Source organism: Erpetoichthys calabaricus, chromosome 1, assembly GCF_900747795.2.
Source record: "Erpetoichthys calabaricus chromosome 1, fErpCal1.3, whole genome shotgun sequence".
NCBI classification, from domain to species: Eukaryota; Metazoa; Chordata; class Cladistia; order Polypteriformes; family Polypteridae; genus Erpetoichthys; species Erpetoichthys calabaricus.
This window is the reverse complement of record NC_041394.2, coordinates 234,633,199-234,655,186: the sequence shown is the minus strand read 5'-3', so window position 1 is coordinate 234,655,186 and position 21,988 is coordinate 234,633,199. Positions and strand designations below refer to the sequence as shown.

At 38.2% G+C, this 21,988-nt stretch overlaps 2 protein-coding genes across 2 annotated transcripts in view; one reads left to right on the top strand and one right to left on the bottom strand.

Moving 5' to 3' along the window:
• Positions 1-6,464: 6,464 nt before the first annotated feature.
• tmem229a (transmembrane protein 229A) lies at positions 6,465-8,887 on the top strand. The gene has a single exon (XM_028812663.2). It carries the CDS (start codon positions 6,952-6,954, stop codon positions 7,987-7,989), a length of 1,038 nt encoding a protein of 345 aa, XP_028668496.1. The 5' UTR covers positions 6,465-6,951; the 3' UTR covers positions 7,990-8,887.
• Positions 8,888-15,331: 6,444 nt separating this feature from the next.
• LOC114660141 (ADP-ribosylation factor-like protein 8B-A) overlaps positions 15,332-21,988 on the bottom strand; it is a 46,729-nt gene continuing 40,072 nt past the window's right edge. The window contains exon 7 of the mRNA XM_028812644.2: positions 15,332-15,706. Coding sequence (XP_028668477.1) covers positions 15,657-15,706 — 50 coding nt within the window. The 3' untranslated portion in view covers positions 15,332-15,656. The remainder of the gene's footprint in view (positions 15,707-21,988) is intronic.

Here is a 21,988-nt window from a genome sequence, read left to right as displayed (position 1 = left end):
GTGTTCTTTTTTTTGTGTTCCATGGGCTTGTTGAATCCCCCTCTTGGTGTGTGTCCCGTCCGGTGCCTGTAGGGGGGGGGGGTGCCTTGCTGTTGTGTGCGAGCCTCTTTTTTTTTTTTTTTTTTTTTTTCGGGTCTAGTTTCGTGTGCAATGTGTTTCGTGCTTTTCCTGCGTTTGACTTTGCGCCTCATTTCTCCTTTTTGTATGTGCTCACTCCTTTTTTCTGTGGTCTTGTCCGCCACTCGCGGCCCCTCATCCGCCTTTGTCGCCCTCTTTTCTCCGCCTTTCTCCGACTCTCGCGGACTCTTTTTGCGCCTGCGCCTCTCGCGGCCCCTCATCCGCCTCTCTCGCCCTCTTTTGTCCGCCTTTCTCGGCTCCTCAGCCGACTCTCGCGGACTCTTTTTGCGCCTGCGCAGTACGTCTTTTTGCAGCTACGGCCCATGGCCGGATGTGCCTGCGTCCATCATCCGGTTTAGCATTCTCGGTTAGTAATATGGATAGCATTTAAAAGCCTCCAGACCTATCAGATCATCATCAAACTAATCCTATACATTAGCAGTGTATCCCTCTTCAAATAGGCTTTTTCAATAGGGTAGTAGCTCATACAAGAAAACTAGTAAAGTTCTAAAATGGTTTAAGGAGCATGACAATAAATGCAGATACAGTACATAGAATAGCCTGTCCATATATCAGTCCAACTAAACTGATGATCTATGCAATGAGATGGACCAAACTGTGTTGGGTAAAGCACCGACACCAGCTAATCTGCAATAAGGATCAGACATGTCATCTTTAATATGGTCCTCCATTCCCATGCCAGACTTTGGACTTTATTTCAGTCTATACCCCAACAGATTTGGGTGATTGTGAGAGCAAAATGGGTTAGGGTAGATTAATCTATTAATAGCTAACTGTATTTAAAAAAGACCAACAAAAACAGCAGTAAAAGTATAATATAGTTAGTTATGAAAATGTGAAGTTGCAGTCAAGCTTGTTTAAACTTGCAGCTGACATTGAGTAACTTTTTGAAAATACATCCCTGATAAAATAAAAGGGTAATACATCGGATACACCATTTCAGGCTTTATAGTCTCTTCACAATGACAGCAGAAAATTGTATGTAGGCGTGTGCTACTCAAAGAACCTTGGCAGAAGCACATGGAATAAATCACTTTGGCTTCAGGGCATATAAGAAAGTAACCTTAATGGACCCTTTCAAGATCAGTAATGTGCACTTGGCTGCTTTTCCTTATACAGAAAGGCTACACACTCACAAATGAATGCCACTATGGGCAAAGTAAAAGAGGCAGAACCTTACAGATGTTGTGATGGTTGAATAGCTAAGAGATGTGTATATTTTATTATGAAAGTGCAATCTGTCAATAAACATTTGCATGCACTCTAAATGAATGTAAAGATTTTTAAATTATAAATATCCTGAAGTGCAATATCTATAGCACTGAGCAATTAAAACTTGGGAAAGAAAAAGTGGGCAGTAGATTTTTTTTTCTATTCTGAAAAGAGGAAATTACTGACTCCTGTTAAAATATACTATGGAATGAAGAAATGACTCAAGGCTCCAAGTAATATTTTTCAGCTATTTATGGTATATGATTTGTCATAAATAAATTTATTCTTTATTCTTCCTTTATTTTTTGTTATCTTCAGTTTCTTTGGTTTCTAAGTATGTGAGTTAGTGCAGACCACTATGGAGGTGGTACTGGTGGTGGGGGGTTATAAACACTGCACAGACAAAATATACGCATCCAGGCTATAAAGATTTTAGTAACTATTCTGTTAACAATAAAACATTATCACTGAAAATAATAAAACTATTGAAATAAAGTATGCTACTGTCATTTTTCATAGTTGAATCATGTTAAAAAGGCTTAGAATATATTTTCTAACATGCAGATTCTTATTAGCTGTTTATAATGGATGGTTACTCTGTTGTAGTAGGTAGGAGGAGGGTGGAAGGCTTATGTTTGCATTTAGTAAACTTACTGTATAAATTATTGTTTTAATTTCTTGTTCAAAAAGTGCTGTTTTTCTGTAGCTGGACTGGAAACAAGACAGTATAAAATATTTAAAATAAAAAACCTGCAGTGTATATATATATATATATATATATATATATATATATATATATATATATATATATATATATATATATATATGGAAGAGAAGGTCTGTGATACGGTTTGCATATTTGCAGTTGGAGATCCACAAAGGGAGAAAAAACGAATCACGTATCATAAAATAGTTTTATTCCTGAGCTTTCAACCCCTGTCAGGGGTCTTCATCAGAGGATAATGCTTAGACTTACAAGAATCAAAGGCAATATATAGCAACACATTCAGTATTGGGGGGGGGTTGGCGGTGACTAAGTCAGTATGATCAAAGGGGGGGGGGGGTGTGTATCGTTAAATTAAAGTGCATATGTCCTTCTTAAGTTGGCATATGCTGGGTTTATGTCCAAGTGTCTGTTGATGGCATTTTCATCTGATAGCCAAGACTCGGCCAACTCTCTGGCGCTTTTTGTACTGGCCTTAAATTTTACTTTCACGTTGTCCCAGTTGAATGTGTGTCCTGTCGATTTAGTATGTGCATATACCCCCCCCCCCCCCTTTTGATCATACGGACTTAGTCACCTCCACCCACCCCCCCCCCTGAATGTGTTGCTATATATTGCCTTTGATTCTTGTAAGTCTAAGCATTATCCTCTGATGAAGACCCCTGATAGGGGTTGAAAGCTCAGGAATAAAAACTATTTTATGATACGTGATTCGTTTTTTTCTCCCTTTGTGGATCTCCAACTGCAAATATATATATATATATATATATATATACTGTATATATATATATATATTATAATATATATATATATATGGGTGGCACAGTGGCACAGTGGTAGCGCTGCTGCCTCGCAGTTAGGAGACCTGGGTTCACTGTCCAGGTCCTCCCTGCGTGGAGTTTGCATGTTCTCCCCGTGCCTGCGTGGGTTTCCTCCAGGTGCTACGGTTTACTCCCACAGTCCAAAGACATGCAGGTTAGGTGGACTGCCGATTCTAAATTGTCCCTAGTGTGTGTGCTGGGTGTGTGTGTGTGTGTCCTGCGGTGGGTTGGCGCCCTGCCCGGGATTGGTTCCTGCCTTGCGTCCTGTGTTGGTTGAGATTGGCTCCAGCAGACCCCCCGTGTTCAGATTCAGTGGGATGGAAAATGGTTGGATGGATAGATATATATATATATATAATTATGTGTGTGAATATATGTATATACTGTATTACTATATATAGGCTTTTGGGTATATATAGAGTCAGTGTACAGTGTACTGTAAAATTCTTATTGGCATGTGCTACTCAGCATGTAACACGTCGCTACTCTCCAGTAACAGAATTATCAAGTAGAACTACCTTACCGTGAAACTTCTGTCCTCCATCACTGAAGAATCTCAGAACATGTTTGTCTTATAGCAATGTACATTTATGGCCCAAATTTAGACTTCTTAGTCCTTTGCAATAGCGGTCTGGACATTTACCTGTTCCATGTAGCTATGGTGACTGAAGAAAAAACAGATTGACAGCTGTAAATAGAACGCCTACTTACATTAATAGTCCTTGAAGCAGTAGAATTCAAATATCACTAACCAAATATGAAAAGTATTTAATTGTGTACTGAAATACATTTCATGTTCAAGATATTTTCCTTCATTGATGGTAATGATTATATATATATATATATATATCTATATATATATATATATATATAATATATATATATATACAGTCGTGCTCATAAGTTTACATACTCCAGCTGCATTTGTGAAATATTGGCCATTTGCTTGGAAAATATAAGTAATCCATGCAGAAAGCTTTCCTTTTAATTAGGTTTGTGCTCATATGAAGCAATTTATTATTGTGTGTGCCCTTTTCAAATCATGAAAATAACTGAACTCACCCAAATGGGTGATCTGATCAAAAGTTTACAAGCCCTTGAATGTTGGCGCTGATAATATACACACAAGTTGACACCAACAGGTTCAAATTAAGAGTAATTAAGGGAGAGTGTCCACACCTGTTACCTCTTTGATTGTAATCCATGTCTGTGTATAAATTCATCCATCCATCCATTTTCCAACCCGCTGAATCCGAGCACAGGGTCACGGGGGTCCGCTGGAGCCAATCCCAGCCAACACAGGGCACAAGGCAGGAACCAATCCCGGGCAGGATGCCAACCCACCGCAGTGTGTATAAATTGTCAATTTAAATTTATGCACAACTGCACTGACTTTGCTGGATACCAAGCCATGGGGAAAGCAAAAAGAACTGTTAAGGGACCTGTGAGAAAATGTTGTTGATTTGTGTAAATTAGTAAAAGGATATAAAAAGATATCAGGAGATCTGAAAATGCCCGTCAGTAGTGTTGACACTCTGATAAAAAAAGGGGAAAGTTAGAGGTTCTGTTGCTGCCAGGCCACGGTCAGGTAGACCAACCAAGATATAAGCCACAACTGCTGGGATCATTTTTCAAGCTGCCAAGAAAAACCCACTTCAGCTGAGATATATGCTTCTCTTCAAAGAAGTGGTGTTGCTGTTTCAAGATTCAAAATAAGGAGGTACTTGAACATATTTGGGTTTCACGTTCGAAAAAAGCCTTTACTTTTCCAACATCACAAAACAGCCCACTTTCAATATGCCAAACAGCACCTAGACAAGCCATAAAACCTCTGGAACAAAGTCCATTGGAGTAATGACACTAAAAATGAACTTTATTATCACAATCATAAACACTATGTAAGGAGTGGATCTTACAAGGCCCATGACAAAAAGTACACCATCCCTACTGTGAAGCATGGCGGTGGATCTGTGATAGTCTGGGGGTGTGTGAACTACAGTGGCACAGCTAACTTGGTGAAAATTGGTAGCAAGATTGTAAACTAGTGAGCTCACATGTATATATACTGTACGCCTGGTGGGGCAATGTCACTAATGGTACCATCTCTGTCTTCCTCCAAATTGCTTAGAAGACACATGATGATGGCAGCTGAGTCCCTCCCACATCTTCCTGAGAAGTCCCACCTCTTCCAGTTGGAACCCTATAAGATCAGAAATCCCTGGGAGAAGGCATCTCGGTTTACATTTTAGGGCTTCCTGACCCTGACCTATTCAAGAGATCTTAATTCACAGAGAAGCTGAGTTGGCTAAAAAGGCAGTGGAAGCGTCTATTGCACCACCAAGTGCTTATTTTTGCTCTCATTAAACAGGGCGGCTTGATTGTCACTCCAGTTATTATTTGAGACTCCTCGGCTCCTTGTACAGTATATTGGATATAATAAGCTGTGTGCAAGCTGACGTGGTTCCGGAATCCCAACTGCCATCTGCATCCTGCACCTTCTACTACAATGACATCACAACCGTGGTCTCCAGGCCACTTCTGAACTGTCTTTCTGTGCAAATCAAGTGAGGCGAGAGCTGAGTAAGCTGCATGAACAAGGCTGAATTTCCTATTATATTAGGTCTTATAATAGGTATTATAATAGGTCTTTGCAAATTCATTTTCACCTAATCAGTGTATACCAGGACCAGTACTCTTCATACATCCCAGTCAATGATAGCATGATACTTGATTTTGTGTTTTTTTTTTTTTTTGCCTTCCATATTGACTTGGTTTTCAGACAAGAAACATACACTGTAAACCATTGATGCTAAAAACTTGTAATTTACATATTTTAGCACACAGAAAGATCATCTCTGGCCATTTACAAAATCAGCTTTATTTTCAGGTTTAGGGTCAGAGCTTTGTGATCATCCCTTGTATGCTGTATTTAGATATAAGATATATATTATATAAAACCTACTTTTTAAAAACAATTAGATACCTGAATAAATGCAGCATTTAAACAATCATGTGTGGTTCAGCTCTAATTATGTTGCTCCTTTTCCATTAACCTGGTTGTGGTCACAGGTTTGTGTAACAGTTAATATACAGGTAGTTGCCCTTTTAAATTTTGTACCTAGAATCTTGATCTCATAGTGGATTCTTTTGAACTCATTTAAAGCACAATAGTAATGAGATGGGGGAAAAGGCTGTCGAAACAGATGATCAGAACGATGAAAAGAGCTCAGTAAATGACATAATATGCGCTAATATGGCCCCAAAGGGACATCTAAAAGATTTTTTAATAGAGTAACATTGAGTGTAGACCCTGAGATCTGTTTTGAAATATAGAACATTTATGCAGTAACCCAATCATAAAATGACATTTAAAACAAGGCAAAGTGCTGCAGTATTACTAATATTAGTCTATTTATATGCATGTGGTTCAGTGGGTAGTGAGTGGCATATTTTAATTCCGTTTTTCCTCTTGCTTTTTAAATTGCCCCAGATACTTCCCCAGGTGTCCTCCTTCATTGCACGGATCAGTTTGAATTTTTGATCCCGCATTTTCACTGTAGAATATGTTCTTGACGGCACTATATAAAATGTGCCAACATTGGTATAGACTCATTCCATTTTTACCTATTTTGGTTCACTTTATTACAGTAATATTGACCCGCCCCCCATTCCTGCCTAGATAGATGAATCATGTTTTTTTTTTTTTTTTTAGATTACAGAATCCGTCTTTTAACTTTCACCCCTGTTTTCCACTTGGTACAATCTACTAGATGAACACGGCCGAGTGTGTGTTGGGGATCCCCGCCCTCTCAGTGCCAAGTCGAATTGTGAGGGGCGCCTTAGAGCCGGTGAGCGTCACTCGGGAGACGTCTCACTTCGCTAGACGACACGTCTGCCTCTGGCCTCAGTTCCACTCGTGCAGATTAGCGGCGCTGCCAGGGGCCGGAGTTCATGGGTAGACACAACTAATCCAAGCACAAGCAAATGCTCGATTTGGAGCAAACCTACTCAATCGGCAATCTAATTTGCTGGTAGGAATTAAAGTGAAAGCTCCAAATGAGACTGATCATGGGCAGCAGACGGCGTGACAGCCAGCGGCTCTGCTCAATTGAGCGCACCAGTAAGCAGCTGTCAAAGGGACTTGGGCCGAAGGAGCTGTCCAGTACTGAAAACGCAGGTAAATCAATGCAATCGCTACCAGCATGGATGCGCCTCTACTTCTACGGAATGCACGGGATTACACTGGACATTGTCATTTCTTCCATGCAGAGGTTTTTGAGCACCACCGACTTCAAAATGCTGGGGTTTTCCTCGCCTTATCTTTGTCTTGTCCACTGCGTGACTCACTTCGCGCTGGAGAAGATCTATTTACAGAAGAAAATTTTCCACGGTCGTCCCGTAGTTTTTCATTTTATTTTTTACCCGTCGGTGTACGTCGGCATGCAGATCTTGGTGGGGAAAGCCACCGGCTTCACAAATGACGTTAAGAGCGCGTCCGCGGCTCACCTCGCTGTCCAGTACCTCATGGCGCTCTACTATTCAGAAGTGTTTCTCAAGAGGTTCCTGCGACTGCAGTATCACGGCGCGGCCAAGGAAAGTCCGGCCGCGCTGCTCCAAAGGGCTTCCCAAGGACTGCCGGACATCGTGCGCTTCGCCTTCTTCGGCATGCACGGCTTTATGGACGAAGTCTTTTTCACTTCTTTTTTTAATCTGGTGGAGAAAGCGGACAGATCTCTGATCGGCCACTCGTCCCTGTGGTCATTTTTAATGTACGGGAGCTGCAGTTTCGTGGTGGAAAAGCTCTACCTGTACCTTCATTACAGGCGAGGTTGGGGAGCCTGGAAAAGGCTGCCTATTTATATCATTTTTGTTTACGCCTGGGAATTTTCCTGGGGATTAGGACTCCGGCAGTACAACGCTTGCTCCTGGGATTACTCGCACTATCCTTTGAATTTTAAAGGGCTCATCACACTAATGTATCTCCCCGGCTGGATTTGTCTCAGTTTGTACCAGGATATGCTTTCTAATGTCCTGCTTCGCGTCGAATGGTCCAAAGGCAAAAGCTCGGTGGGCACCGCTAATGGCCGGTGGTGAAGGGGGAGAAGACGAAGGCCTGATGAAGACCGTGACAAACATGGGGAACACTTGCCGCTGCTTTAAAAAGGGTGTTTACCGTAAGAGCCAAATAGTCATTGTTTGTATTAGCAGCCATCGTCTGTATTTCCGTATTATCGCTTCCTTAACTCCGATCCCATTTTAAACCGAGCACATGATCCGGCCAGCAGCAGAAATCGCCTTTCCTAACAGATTTAATGACCACTCTCCTCCTTTTATGTACACAATTAATGTGTGTGCTTTTTTCTTGTGATCTGGAACATTAATATTTTTTTAACGGAAGAAACCATTTTCTAATGTTATTTTTTGCAAGCAGTCTGGGCAAATTACATTCTTACTCGGAGTTAGAAACAAGTGTTAGAACTTGAAGTTACCTATGAATATACAATTGATGGCAAACTATTACAATAATAGACAATTTTACCTATGAAATGTGAAAATTAGTTCTTATTTGATGCCAAAGTATATGTATTAACAATGCATCCCAACAAACCACATTCAAAACTGAACTAATTGCATTTAATCTGGGGGCATCATGGTGGCACAGTGATTAGTGATGCTGCATCATAAATCCATACTCCTGGGTTTAGAACCCTGTGTGGAGCTGGCATGTTCTCCCCATGTTTGTGTAGGTTTATGTGCAGGTTTTTCATCCACAGCCGCCCACCAAAAAAAAAAAAAAATTTAAGTTAACTGGAAAAAATAAACTGGACCAGTGTTAGTGAGTGTCGGTGAGCTTGAGGGTAAATGCCTTTGTATGCCCAAGGCTGTTAGGACAGCAGTAGCTCTAAAAATTAGTATGTATAGTTCACTTGTACAACATATATAATTTTAAACCACCCCCTTTGGGACTGATTCAGTGCTTCCAGAAAGAAAAAAAAGTATTAAAATCCATCCATTCATTTATTTTTTAACCCAATATCCATGGTCGTAGAAGCTAGATGCAGCACTAAGTGCAAGAAAAGCAAGCCTGGACATGGTAAAAGTTATAAAATATTCTTTCATTAAAAAAATTCTAAAGTAATATTGTTAGATAGATAGATAGATAGATAGATAGATAGATAGATAGATAGATAGATAGATAGATAGATAGATAGATAGATAGATGCAGTCATACACGGAGCTGCTGAAAAGGCTGCCACTCACGGCGGCTAGACTAAATTATGAAGCCTTAAAATACATTACACTTGCAACTGTGTAATGAACACATTTGAGGCTCAGAAAATAGATGGGTGGATGGATGGAAAACAGCCTCAATCCCTTTAGTAATAACTACAGTATATAGAGTATTAATTAGTACAACATATTAGCACTAGGATACACTACACGCGAATCATCCTACTTTAGTTCGTCTTCCTCATGGTGATCCGTTTTTGTAAAGCTCTCCTCCTCTTCTGTGCTGATGGTGAGGCCTAACTTTGACTTAAAGAGTGTTCAAGTCAGGATCACATTCCTTGCTCATTTTGCGAGCCCAGGCAGGCTGCTTAACTTGCCTACAGTCTGAATGTAAGATGACGTAGCACTGTAAAATGATGTTTTATTATATGTATATTCAGGTAACAGCACTTTTGGAAGACGTTTATTGCAAAACAGCTTAGTAACTTTAAAGCAACTTTAATATTTACTAATGTTTTCATTATTAAATTTACTCTTTCATAATTAGCAATTATTGAGTAGGGAAAACCAGAAACGTTCGCAGTTTTAGACTGTTTTGAAATTTCAGCCTTATATGAGATGTTAAATAATCTATATAGAAAATTAAAACAACAAAATATTGCGATTCAAAAGCTTCACTAGATGAATTTCACTAAATTCCAATAGATGATTAGTTCAAGTCCAATGAAGAATCAATACATCTACTGTCTTATAAATATAGTATAAAAGGTTTATATTTTACTGTGATATTATCATTTTTGTGCACTATGTAACATGGGTAAACTGATTTTGCACAGCAGACTAACTCTTACATTTCCATTTCAGTATTTAAAAATACAGTAGATCACTGACACAAGTGTGCACCTACACTAATGCAGGATGTATAGTTTCAAAACAGAGCACTGTTTAAATGAATATTCTTGAAGTAAATTTAATAACAGTAAAATTTTTCTCAAATTGTGTAGTGTGGGCCTGCAGAGTTCATTAAAAATGTAGCCATATCACACTCAAAATTGTAGCGCATTTGTTACGAATGCCACTGCCGATATGCAACTCCATACATACAGTATATACAATTAACGCATAGTTTGTATGCAATCATTTTTACTGTGCTATATACATAACATGACAACACTGATTGTATTGTTTCATAAATATTTTTTACATTTGTTTATTGAGAATCTATGTTTGTACTAAGCAGTCGGCTTTTAACTTTTAAGAATAGTAAATGGGTCTCTTGCACAAATATGGATTTTACTCATTTACATTCCTGCAGAATAACTTAATTTAAGCATAAAAGCTTTCATAAAGTAAATGTATATAACTTGACAATATACAGTTTAATATTTGTTTTATGTTGTTGAATCACAAAGTTGTCTTATTAAAATGATAAAACAACAGAATGATCAGTATCAATACAAAAAATGGATTTTGGCGCATGTTGACTTGAAGGCTTTGCCAGAAAATACTACACTTCCAAATATTCCACCATTCAACTAAGCAATACTTTTTATGGCACTGACTTTTTTGATGAATTTATCCAGCCATATTTATTACCTTTTCACATTACTGACTGAATTTCAATTTACAATAGAAGTCTTACTACTTCTCCATACCTTTTTGAAAATAAAATATATCAGCATTTAAATCAAACAGGAAATGTGTGCTTTGTGTTTTTTTTTGTGGTCACATCTGCAACATTTAATAATTTTATTTTAAATGCTATCATCATTAGGCTAAGGATCTGCGCTGGTATCAAGATGGATGGTTGCTGGTTTGAATCCCTGTTACTGCCAAAAGAGATTTGAGAGACATAAGAGACATTGAGCAAGGCCCTTAACCTCCAATTGCTCCAGGGGTGCTGTAAAATGGCTGACCATGCGCTCTGACCCCAAGGGGTGTGCAAAAACTAACAAATTTCTAATCTAAGAAATTGTATAAGGCAAAATACACACACGCACACAATATATTTAAAATTACTCAATTTTCCAGAAGCAATTATAAATGAAAAGTACTCAATCACATTAATTACCTTGACAATGTATAAATGTTTTAAAATGTTGCCCTATCAATTTTTCATTAAACTGCAACTGTTTAGGAGATAACTTGGATAATTCATGAAAGTGCTGAAACAAATATTCAGCAAGTAATTTTCATAACTAGTAATGTGGGTAACTTCTAATAGTTGATTTATCTCCTCTGGAGATTTATAAATTGATACACATAAACACACACAGTCACTAACACGTTTCCTAAACGTGATTGAGATCTGGGGAATTTGGTGGCCAAGTCATTACTTTGAACTCTTTGTCATGTTCATGAAAACATTCTGGAATAAATTTTTGCAGTGCGGCAAGGTGCATTATCCTGCTGAAAGAAGTTACTGCCATCAGGGAATACAGTTGCCATGAAGGGGTGTACATGATATGCTACAAATTTCAGGTAGGGGGTACATGTCAAAGCAACATCTACATGAATGCCAGGACCCAAGGTTTCCCAGGAGAAAATTGCACTGCCTTCAAAGATTTACCTTCTTCTCCTAGTGCATCCTGCTGCCATCTCTTCCACAGGTAAAAGACACACACACACCCTGCTGTCAACATGATGTAAAAGAAAAATGTGATTCATCAGACCAGGACACTTTCTTCCATTGCTCCATGGTCCAGTTCTGACGCTCATGTGCCCATTTAGGCACTTTTGGTGGTGGACAGGGGTCAGCATGGGAACTCTGAACAGACACAGCCCCATACACAACAAGCTGCAAGGCACTGTGTGTTCTGATACCTTTCTCTCATGGTCAGCATTACGTTTTTCAGCAATTTCTGCAACAATAGCTTTTAGGTGGGATCAGACCACATGGTTATTGCATTTGCTCCCCACACGCTCCCTTTAGCCATATATATATATATATATATATATATATATATATATGAAAAAATGTTATAGAAAATGGGCAGATGGTGATAGAACAGACATTCACACACTGTGGTGTAAAAATATAAGCTCTGCCTAAAAGAAGGTACACTGAAGAAGTAAAATCATGCAAGGAAGCTGAGTTGGATGCTATACAACTTAATTCCAAATATATTTCTAATAAAAGAATAAAAAGATTTCAAAGTATTCTAATATGTATATAAACCAAAAACTAGCAACACACAGTAACCTGCTCAGTCCTGTTTCCTGCCTTTATACTCAGTATTACTGATCCAGCATTCATGACCCTATAAACTAATACAAGTGAAAATGTTTTATTTTATACATTCTGTCAAATCTAATTCCTAGAGCAGGTAATTATTAAACAAACCTTATAAAAAGACATTGCATTTTAAGGCATCCCCATATAAAGGGCCTAAAACTGTTAAATTCAGTGGCAGCTTTTATAATGTTTTCCTTGAATGGACAAGCCACATTTCTGAAAATAAAATCTATGACTTTCATTCCAAAAAGTGGAAAGATTTATAGTCTGCTAGCAAGCTGTCTGATCACTCTCTGCTGTGCTCTGCTGAGAAGACACAGAAGTCTGTTGACAGTTTTGTTTGTAAAGCGACAAATAACGGCTACAACAACACATAAAGAGATATGCTACTTAGAACAGTATATAAAAATAAAAAAATATATAGATTAGTCTATAGTGGACCAAGGGCTACATTTTAGACAACTACTCCTTGTTTGCTTCAGTTTATTGCTAGATGGAATGGGGGAAGATGAGGAAAAGAAAACAAAATGCAGGAACCCAAATAAGAACCCATATACTGTATAACCATTAAAAATTACTACATTTATCCACTCATCCAATTTCTAAATCAGTTATTCCCATTGCATGGTTAAAGAAGTTGGAATCTTCAGTGACAATATCCTGTGCAATGCAGGAACAAGACCTACATTGGATGGTAATCCATCATGTGGACAATCTGGAGACATCACTGAACCTAAAAAGAAAGAAAACAGACACGGAACAAATCTTGACAAAGACAGTGTCTGGACTGAAACTGAAAAAGCAGCACTATCTACTATATGCACCCCCATTCAATTAAACAGCAAAATATACATGAGCTACTGAAAGAATTACTAACAATCACAATCATTTATATGTTTATTAATAACTAATGCAGCTTATAATATATAACAAAACATTTATTGGGCTAATGAAGTAAGGTTTATTACACTTAGAAATCCTACAACTGATTACATTATTTGAAAATATACAATACAGACACTATATCATCACTGTAAACATGCCAAACTAAGGCCACTGTTTCATTATCTTTTTTCCTTAAAGGAACATACAACACATACTGTTTGCACCAAAGGCATGCTAAGAAATGTACAGGATAAGCTTTACCTGTAAGTTGCAAAACCTTGATATCTGTGCAAACATTTGACATGAGTATTAGGTGAAAAAGTAACACTCTAAGGTAAGAGTTCCCAAGTCCAGTTCCCAGGTGTCACAGTTTTTGTGGTTTTCACTCCAACCACAGGCCATCATTACACTAAGTAAATACTTTTCCCCATATCACCATTTAAAGTATGATATGCACAGAATGTGTTACTCACTCTAGGATTATTAAAATTCATCTTATTTCTGAATACAGAACTCTGTACCTTAAACAAATTAACAAATCTGAGTTTAACTGTATCTAAAAGAAAATCAGTTTGCACTTTTCTTAAAAATAGGCTTTTAAGATCTACTTACTAAGAATAAAAGTATATACTAAAAATGGAAAGATGGTATAATTTTGAGATGAATATTATTCAAAAGAATCCAAATTTGTGTAAATAAAGGAACACACGTACTACAGAATACTTAAATCTACAGCCTGGATGCAACTGCAAATAAGCACAAAATCTATGGAAAATAAGATGGTAGATTTAAAAACATTCTTTGATTAGTATCCGCTTAAATAATAACCACCTCCTGATTCTGTAAGCACTAAGGACTGTGTTTGGGAACCAAACAAGGCAGAGAATTACCTTGCTGGTAAGGTGTTGTCTGGAACAAAGACACTAACAAGATGGCACAGGGCATACAGTCATGAAAGTGCCTTGAAGAAGTGCTTCTGGGATGCCTGCTTTCTTAAAGATGAGGCAGGCTTGTTATTGTTAGAAATCATGTGCTGCCACCTAGTGAAATGAAGGACTCATATTGATTCCTGTAACTGCGTTTCTTTCAGTTTGCCTTCTGTTAATTATTGGATACCACTCACAATGACATGGCGTAACACTCCCTAGTAATTCCTGTCTGTCACCAAAGGAGTAGATATGTGTAGTAACAGTATGGGTTACACTCACTTGTAAAGCCCTCCCTTTGGGACTGTCCCCAGGGATCGCTTACAGGTATGAAAAAGTGTACAAACACAAATCACCGATACTATGCCAGGATAAAAGTTAAGCCTCAGTGATTTACTTGCTGCATATTTAAAGCCACACATTAAAATATCCTTTTAGCATGAACAACTTTCTGCAATATTTAGAATCAATACATACTGAATAATAATATACTGTACACACATGGGTTACAGTGGTTGTAGCAGTATATATATATATATATATATATATATATATATATATATATATATATATATATATATATATATATATATATATATATATATATATACCAGCAATTGTATAAAGATAATTTTTTACTTTAATAAAACATACAGTAAATCACTGCTGGGAATATTAAGCAAATGTATTAATTGCACTTAAAGAAAAAAAATAAATGTCACATCTGTACTAATGATGCATATCTCCATTTTAAGATGGCTATGCATTCCCTTGGTTATTGTTTCAAACTACTGGTCACTTATGTGATGATTATCTGGAAACAGTTATGTAATTTAGCTAGGTTTTAGATTAGATAGTAGACAGATTTTATAGTAGCTGTAAAGGAGAAAAAACAACTTAGTATTTCAAAGTAAATAAATAATAAAGCATACAAAGGCTGGAATGTGTTATACATTCTGTTGTACGTTGTATTTAAAATACTGACCTAGCTAAAAAGATTTAAATAAAACCCCATGCTGCATTGTATTTTAAAAACCTTTACATACATCTTTAAAATTATTAAGGCAATGAAGCATAAGAATTAGATTTCAAAAAATAAAATCATACTGCAATGCATTTTTTGTAAACAAATCCTACAAACTAATCAATTCCCTTAAACTGTGCATTTTGTAATTGTTTTAAAAAATAATTAAAACAATAAAGCACAGCACTAGAACACATATGACAAAGCACATGCAAAAACTGACCCCAGACTGTACTTAAATACCTTTGTTCCTTTTTGAAAGGCAGCATGTCTCTTTAAGTTATCTTAATTTTTTTCTTGGCAGTCATTAAATTACTTAAGTAACTGCCATCAAGTAATCATTCCTTAAAGCTTTTTAATATATAATTCCAGGGACATGAATAACAATTTTTCTCAGAAAGTTCCAAGTCTTCGGTGTCTAAGAAAGGCTCAACAGGCTGACTTCATCAACAAACATGCTTCAGCAACGTCTTGATTTTGAGTGCTGAATAAGCCACTGTAGTGTAATATCTGAAAACACAAGATTACAATACATAAATAAAACATACCTCTTCCTATAAATTTAATAAAATAAATTGATGAGTAAGCATAAACAAATCACGGAGTCCCATATTATAAATGAAACATTGATTTTTGCTAACAAGTAATATTTTTATTATTGATTATGGAGGATAAAGCATACATACAAAAGTTGAATATATTTGAAGAATAAGTTATCCCGGCCACTAAAATATTTGGCAATATTGTAAATTATTAGAGGATATGAGAAAACTTTTCAAAGCACTAAAGTGAATTTAGAGAACTGTGTGTTGATAAAATCATCAAACCAGAAAATATAAAGCTGTACTAAAATCTGTAAAAAGCTGACAGGCGCACAACTGATTTAAAGTGCATGGTCCTGAAGAGATGGTAGGAATTTAACCATTACTGTAACCAAGTTTATATTACTAGTTTTTCAGGTTTTCAAAATCTTCCAGAGCACTTAAGGTAAATTTCTTTTAGATCAACAATGAAACAAACACTCACAGATAAAAATGTAAATACTAAGAAACTTTAGGATGTAAAATAAGGAGACTAACTTTATTGGGTAGTTTCTTTCATACTCTCATGACTTTCTGGGTAAAGAATTAGTTCTTATGTTCTCACATAAATGTAATTCTGCTTCCTTCCTATCAGTGTTCTGAACAATGTTCCGTCTAAAGTAATTTTACATGCTTCAGAACACAACATTTTTACATTAGTACATACAAAAAAAATAGTTAAGATATCCATCCCACTGATCCACCAAAAGCTTTACAACGGACAGAAATCCCTCCTCCCAGAATTCAATTAGTAAAATTTAGTATGTCCTTTCTGGCTCCAACTTCTGTGTGACCCTGCCCGGAATAAGCAGGTAAAGAAGATGTATGGATGGATGTAAAGCCCATACGTGAATTCTTTGAAAACCGAAATTAAACCCATCCAGTTAGTTTGTTTCATTTGCTAGAAGTAAGGCTTTCTAATTCAACAAATTAGGGGGCTCTGTCCCCTGCTCACTTCGCTCTTCAACCCCTGGGATTGGTTAACCGGATATACAATTTAAAGATATTGTTATTTTCATGGGAATTGTTACATATGCATTATTTTCACTTTTACTTTAAAACTTCAGTTAAAACAATTTTGGAATTAACTTTTCTTCAAGATTGCATTGAATTTTGATTCTGTGTTGTTTCTTTCTCTCTAATACAGGGGTGTCGAACTCCAGTCCTGGAGGGTCGCAATGGCTACAGGTTTTCATTCTAACCATCTTCTTCATTAGTGACCAGTTTTTGCTGCTAATTAACTTCTTTTGCCTTTGTTTTAATTAACTTGACTCAGACCACTTAGTTTTTCTTTTTCCTTAATTAGCAGCCAAACAATAATGAGACACAAAACAAGCTGCAACATCACCAGCTAACCACATTATTTGAACATAGAGAAAGGTGAGGGTCTCAGTAAGGTTGATCTCCGAGGTCACCAAAACATTTTGATGGTGTTTTTAGAAAAAATAGAAAATCAACAGTTTTGAACATGTCTGCTGTGGCAGAAGGAGAGCAGCAACGAGCCGTGGAATTAAATGACAGGTTTAATTAACAGCAAGAATTGGCTTCTCATTAAGGAACTGGTTGGAGTGAAATTGATTGGAGTTTGAAGCCCCAGTTTAGTTGGTCATCTGTTGGCTCGTTTCATGTCTCATTTCGTTTGGCTGTCATTTAATGAAGAAAAGAATCAATTCAGAGGGCTGAACCATTAAAAACAGGACTATTAAAATGAAGGGAAAAGGAGTTAATTAGATGTGAAAACTGGTCACTGATTAGGAAAAGGGTTAGAATGAAAACCTGCAGCCACTGCGGCCCTCTGGGCCCAGAGTTCGACACCCATGCTCTAATAAATAAACCGACTTTTTCAAATGTTTGTCCCTATGATTTGTTAATTGTCAAAGCAAAAGCTATTCTCATGGGAAACTGTAAACCTTTTAATACGAATGGCATATCAAGATCTCCTTTAGTGTCTAATGTTATTCATGGAATATGTATTACATTACCTTTCTTGTCACCTGTTAAAATTTTACATGTTAGAATTGTCTGCGGTGGGTTGGCACCCTGCCCGGGATTGGTTCCTGCCTTGTGCCCTGTGTTGGCTGGGATTGGCTCCGGCAGACCCCCCCGTGACCCTGTGTTCGGATTCAACGGGTTGGAAAATGGATGGATGGATGTTAGAATTGTTCGACCAATTTTTAATACAACTAGTCTTGTTCCATTTGTCCATCACTCATACATAAATTACACAGTAACACTGCGATACATCCTTCTTTCAACAGTAATTCGGCCAGTGGAAGACCGTACGGTGCTTATAGATATTCTATGGGATATTGTAAATTGATGTTTTCATCTGCCTCGCAGTTGGGTGATCTGGGGACCTGGGTTCGCTTCCCGGGTCCTCCCTGCGTGGAGTTTGCATGTTCTCCCCGTGTCTGCGTGGGTTTCCTCCCACAGTCCAAAGACATGCAGGTTAGGTGGATTGGCGATTCTAAATTGGCCCTAGTGTGTGCTTGGTGTATGGGTGTGTTTGTGTGTGTCCTGCGGTGGGTTGGCACCCTGCCCAGGATTGTTTCCTGCCTTGTGCCCTGTGTTGGCTGGGATTGGCTCCAGCAGACCCCCGTGACCCTGTGTTCGGATTCAGCGGGTTGGAAAATGGATGGATGGATGGATGTTTTCATCTTCCACACGATCACCACCAACTGCTTCAGCATAGTCTATTGCTATGCATTTAATCAATTTTCCGTGTAACCGAGCAACAATTTTCACATTAATTCATTTGACTTCATTGTTTCTCCCTGCCATATTTAGATGAATGGGTGATTCTAAACTGGATCTTCTTAAGTGAGTGTGTGTGTGTTCATAAGTAAACCCTTTAATGGACTGGTGCTGTCCAGGTTAAGTGCCGGAATGCACCTGACGACCCTGGTTTTGTTTGAAAATAATTGTAAGTAAGGCATGACTTTAAAGAATCTCATTGTAAAAGTCTCTGTCTTGCAGGACTTCATTCCAAAAAGTCTCTTCAAAAAGTCACGTCTCGATGCAGGATTAGTCTCATCTCATCCCAAGATTTTTTTATTATGAGAGAAATATTCATATTAATAATAATTCATATTAATAATTATATATTCAATATATTTAAATGTAGATTAAATACTCTGTGTACCACGTATACCTTTTCTGTGTAGGCAAAGCATGAAGTGCACATGTGTTCTGTTGCTAGTATTTTTTTTCATTAGCAGAGAAGTCTGTTCTTTTCTGTTCTCTCTGATGTTCTTGTCCTGCTTGAGAACTAACTTTTTTTGTTTCTGGATTTAATTTTTGCATTGTGCCTGATGCTGTCAGGTTAGGTTCTGATGGATTAGACAGATTCAATAATGAATGGAAAACATAATTTGTTAAAAAAATTAAATCCATTTCCTTTTGGTAATAACTTTGACATGTCCAGAATGTGATGAGGAAAGTGACTTTACCTCTGATGCCAAAACAGGCCTAAATAGAGTGACATAGTTGTACATACCGCACTATTTAAAAAAGGAAACATTCATGTTCCCCATGCAACACCATACACATGGGATGCACAAACCAGTGTGTTTCTTCCTGTCAGTCCCAAGCCCAGATAAATGAGGAGGGTTAAATCAAGAAGGGCATCCAGTGTAAAATTTTACCAGATCAATATGCAGACAACAATACAGATTTCCACACCAGATCGGTTGAGGCCTGGGTTAACAATGGCCACCACCAGCACTGTTAGCCAACAGGGTGCTGACGGAAACTGGGCTAACTGGGCTACTGTTGGCTGAAGAAGGAGAAGAAGAGGGGGAAGGCGTGATCAGAGGAGGAAGGTAAAGAGTGGAATTGAGGGTAGGAACTTTGCCAGTATGACAGGTAAGGGAAGAGAGTTAGCTATGTGATGGAGAGAAGGAAGATTGATATATTGTGTGGGTAAGAGACTAAATGGAAGGGAAGACCAGGCAGATTGGGAGTGAGCTCAAATTGTTCTATCATGGTGTGGATGGGAGGAGAAATTTGGTAGGGTTTATCCTGAAAGAATAGTATGTCAAGAGTGTTTTGGAGATGAAAACAGTGTTAGACAGAGTGATGATTATGACACTGGAAATTGAAGGTGTGATGATGAATGCTGTTAGTGCATATGCTCCCTAAGTTGGGTGTGCAATGGATAAGAAAGATTTCTGGAGTTGGATGAAGTCGTGGAGAGTGTACTCAAGGGAAAGCGAGTGGTAATTGGAGCAGATTTCAATGGACATGTCGGTGAAGGGAACAGATGAGATGAGGAGATGATGGGTAGGTATGGTGTCAAGAAGAGGAATGCAGAAGGTCAGATGGTTGTGGATTTTGTGAAGAGGATGGGCATGGCTGTGGTGAATACGTATTTTAAGAAGAGGGACAAACACTGGGTGACGTACAAAAGTGGAGGAAGATGCAAACAGGTAGATTACATCCTATGCAGGAGAGTCAGTCTAAAGGAGACTGTAGACTGCAAAGTGGTGGCAAGGGAAAGTGTAGTTAGGCAGCATAGGATGGTGGTCAGTAGGATGACACTGAAGATCAAAAACAGGAGGAGAGTGTGGCTAGAACCATTGATCAAATGGTGGAAGTTGAAAAAGGAAGAGTGTAAGGTTGAGTTCAGAGAGGAGGTAAGACAGACACTGGGTAGCAGTGAAGAGTTACCAGACAGCTGGACAACTACAGCAGAAGTAGTAAGGCTGACACAGCAAGAACGGTGCTTGTTATTACATCTGGACAGAGGAGGGAGAAAAAGGAAACCTGGTGGTGGAATGGGAAGTACAGGAGAGTATACAGAGGAAGAAGCTGGCAAAGAAGAAGTGGGATAGTCAGTGAAATGCAGAAGGAAGACGGGTACAGGGATATAAGACACAAGGTGAAGAGAGAGGTGACGAAGGCTAAAGAAAACACATATGATGACCTGTATGAGAGGTTGGACATTAAAGAGGGAGACCTGTATCGATTGGCTAGACCAGGGGTCCTCAATCACAGTCCTGGAGGGCCGCAGTGGCTGCAGGTTTTTGTTCTAACCCAGTTGCTTGATTAGAAAGCAATTCTTGCCAATAATTTAATTTCATGGCTTGTTAGTGCTTTAACACTGCTATGTCAGGTAATTCTCATATCCTAGATTTTCTTCCCCTTTCTAAGGATATCACCCAAATGATTTGAAGGCTCAAATGGATGAGTAATTCTCAGTCCTTCACTTTCCTTCCAAGTATTTAATTAAACCCAATAATGCATGATAAATACACACAGCTGTAAATGGTAACAAGTTAAATGGAGAAATGCTGGTCTCTTTTGTCATTTGCATGTTATTGCTAATTAGGAGCAATTAAAAACCAAGAATATAGCCGTGTAAGACTAAAATAAGCAATAAGGGTTCAAAATCTTAATGAGCAAGACCACTAAAGTGAAGCAGAACTGTTACTTGAACAATAAGTGCTTCTTATTAAGCAATTGGGTTGGAGCAAAAACCTGCAGCCACTGCGGCCCTCCAGGACTGTGATTGAGGACCCCTGGGCTAGACAGATGGACTTTAGCTGAAAGGGATGTGCAGCACGTTAGGGTGATAAAGGATAAAGATGGAAACATACTCACATGTGAGAAGAGTGTGTTGAGCAGATGGAAAGAGTACTTTGAGAGGCTGATGAATGAAGTGAATAAGAGAGAGAGAGAGGGAAGGTTGGATGATGTGGAGATAGTGAATCAAGAAGTGCAACAGATTAGCAAGGAAGAAGTAAGGACAGCTATGAAGAGGATTAAGAATGGAAAGGCCATTGGTCCAGATGACATACCTGTGGAAGCATGGAGGTGTTTAGGAAAGATGGCAGTGGAGTTTTTAACCAGATTGTTTAATGCAATCATGGAAAGTAAGAGGATGCCTGAGGAGTGGAGAAGAAGTGTACTGGTACAGAGGTTTAAGAATAAAGGGGATATACAGAGCTGTAGTAACTACAGAGGGATAAAATTGATGAGCCACAGCATGAAGTTATGGGAAAGAGTAGTGGAAGCTAGGTTATGAAGGGAAGTGATGATTAGCGAGTAGCAGTATGGTTTCATGCCAAGAAAGAGCTCCACAGATGTGATGTTTGATCTGAGGGTATTGATGGAGAAGTATAGAGAAGCCAGAAATAGTTGCATTGAGTTTTTGTGGACCTGGAGAAAGCATATGACAGGGTGCCCAGAGAGGAGTTGTGGCATTATATGA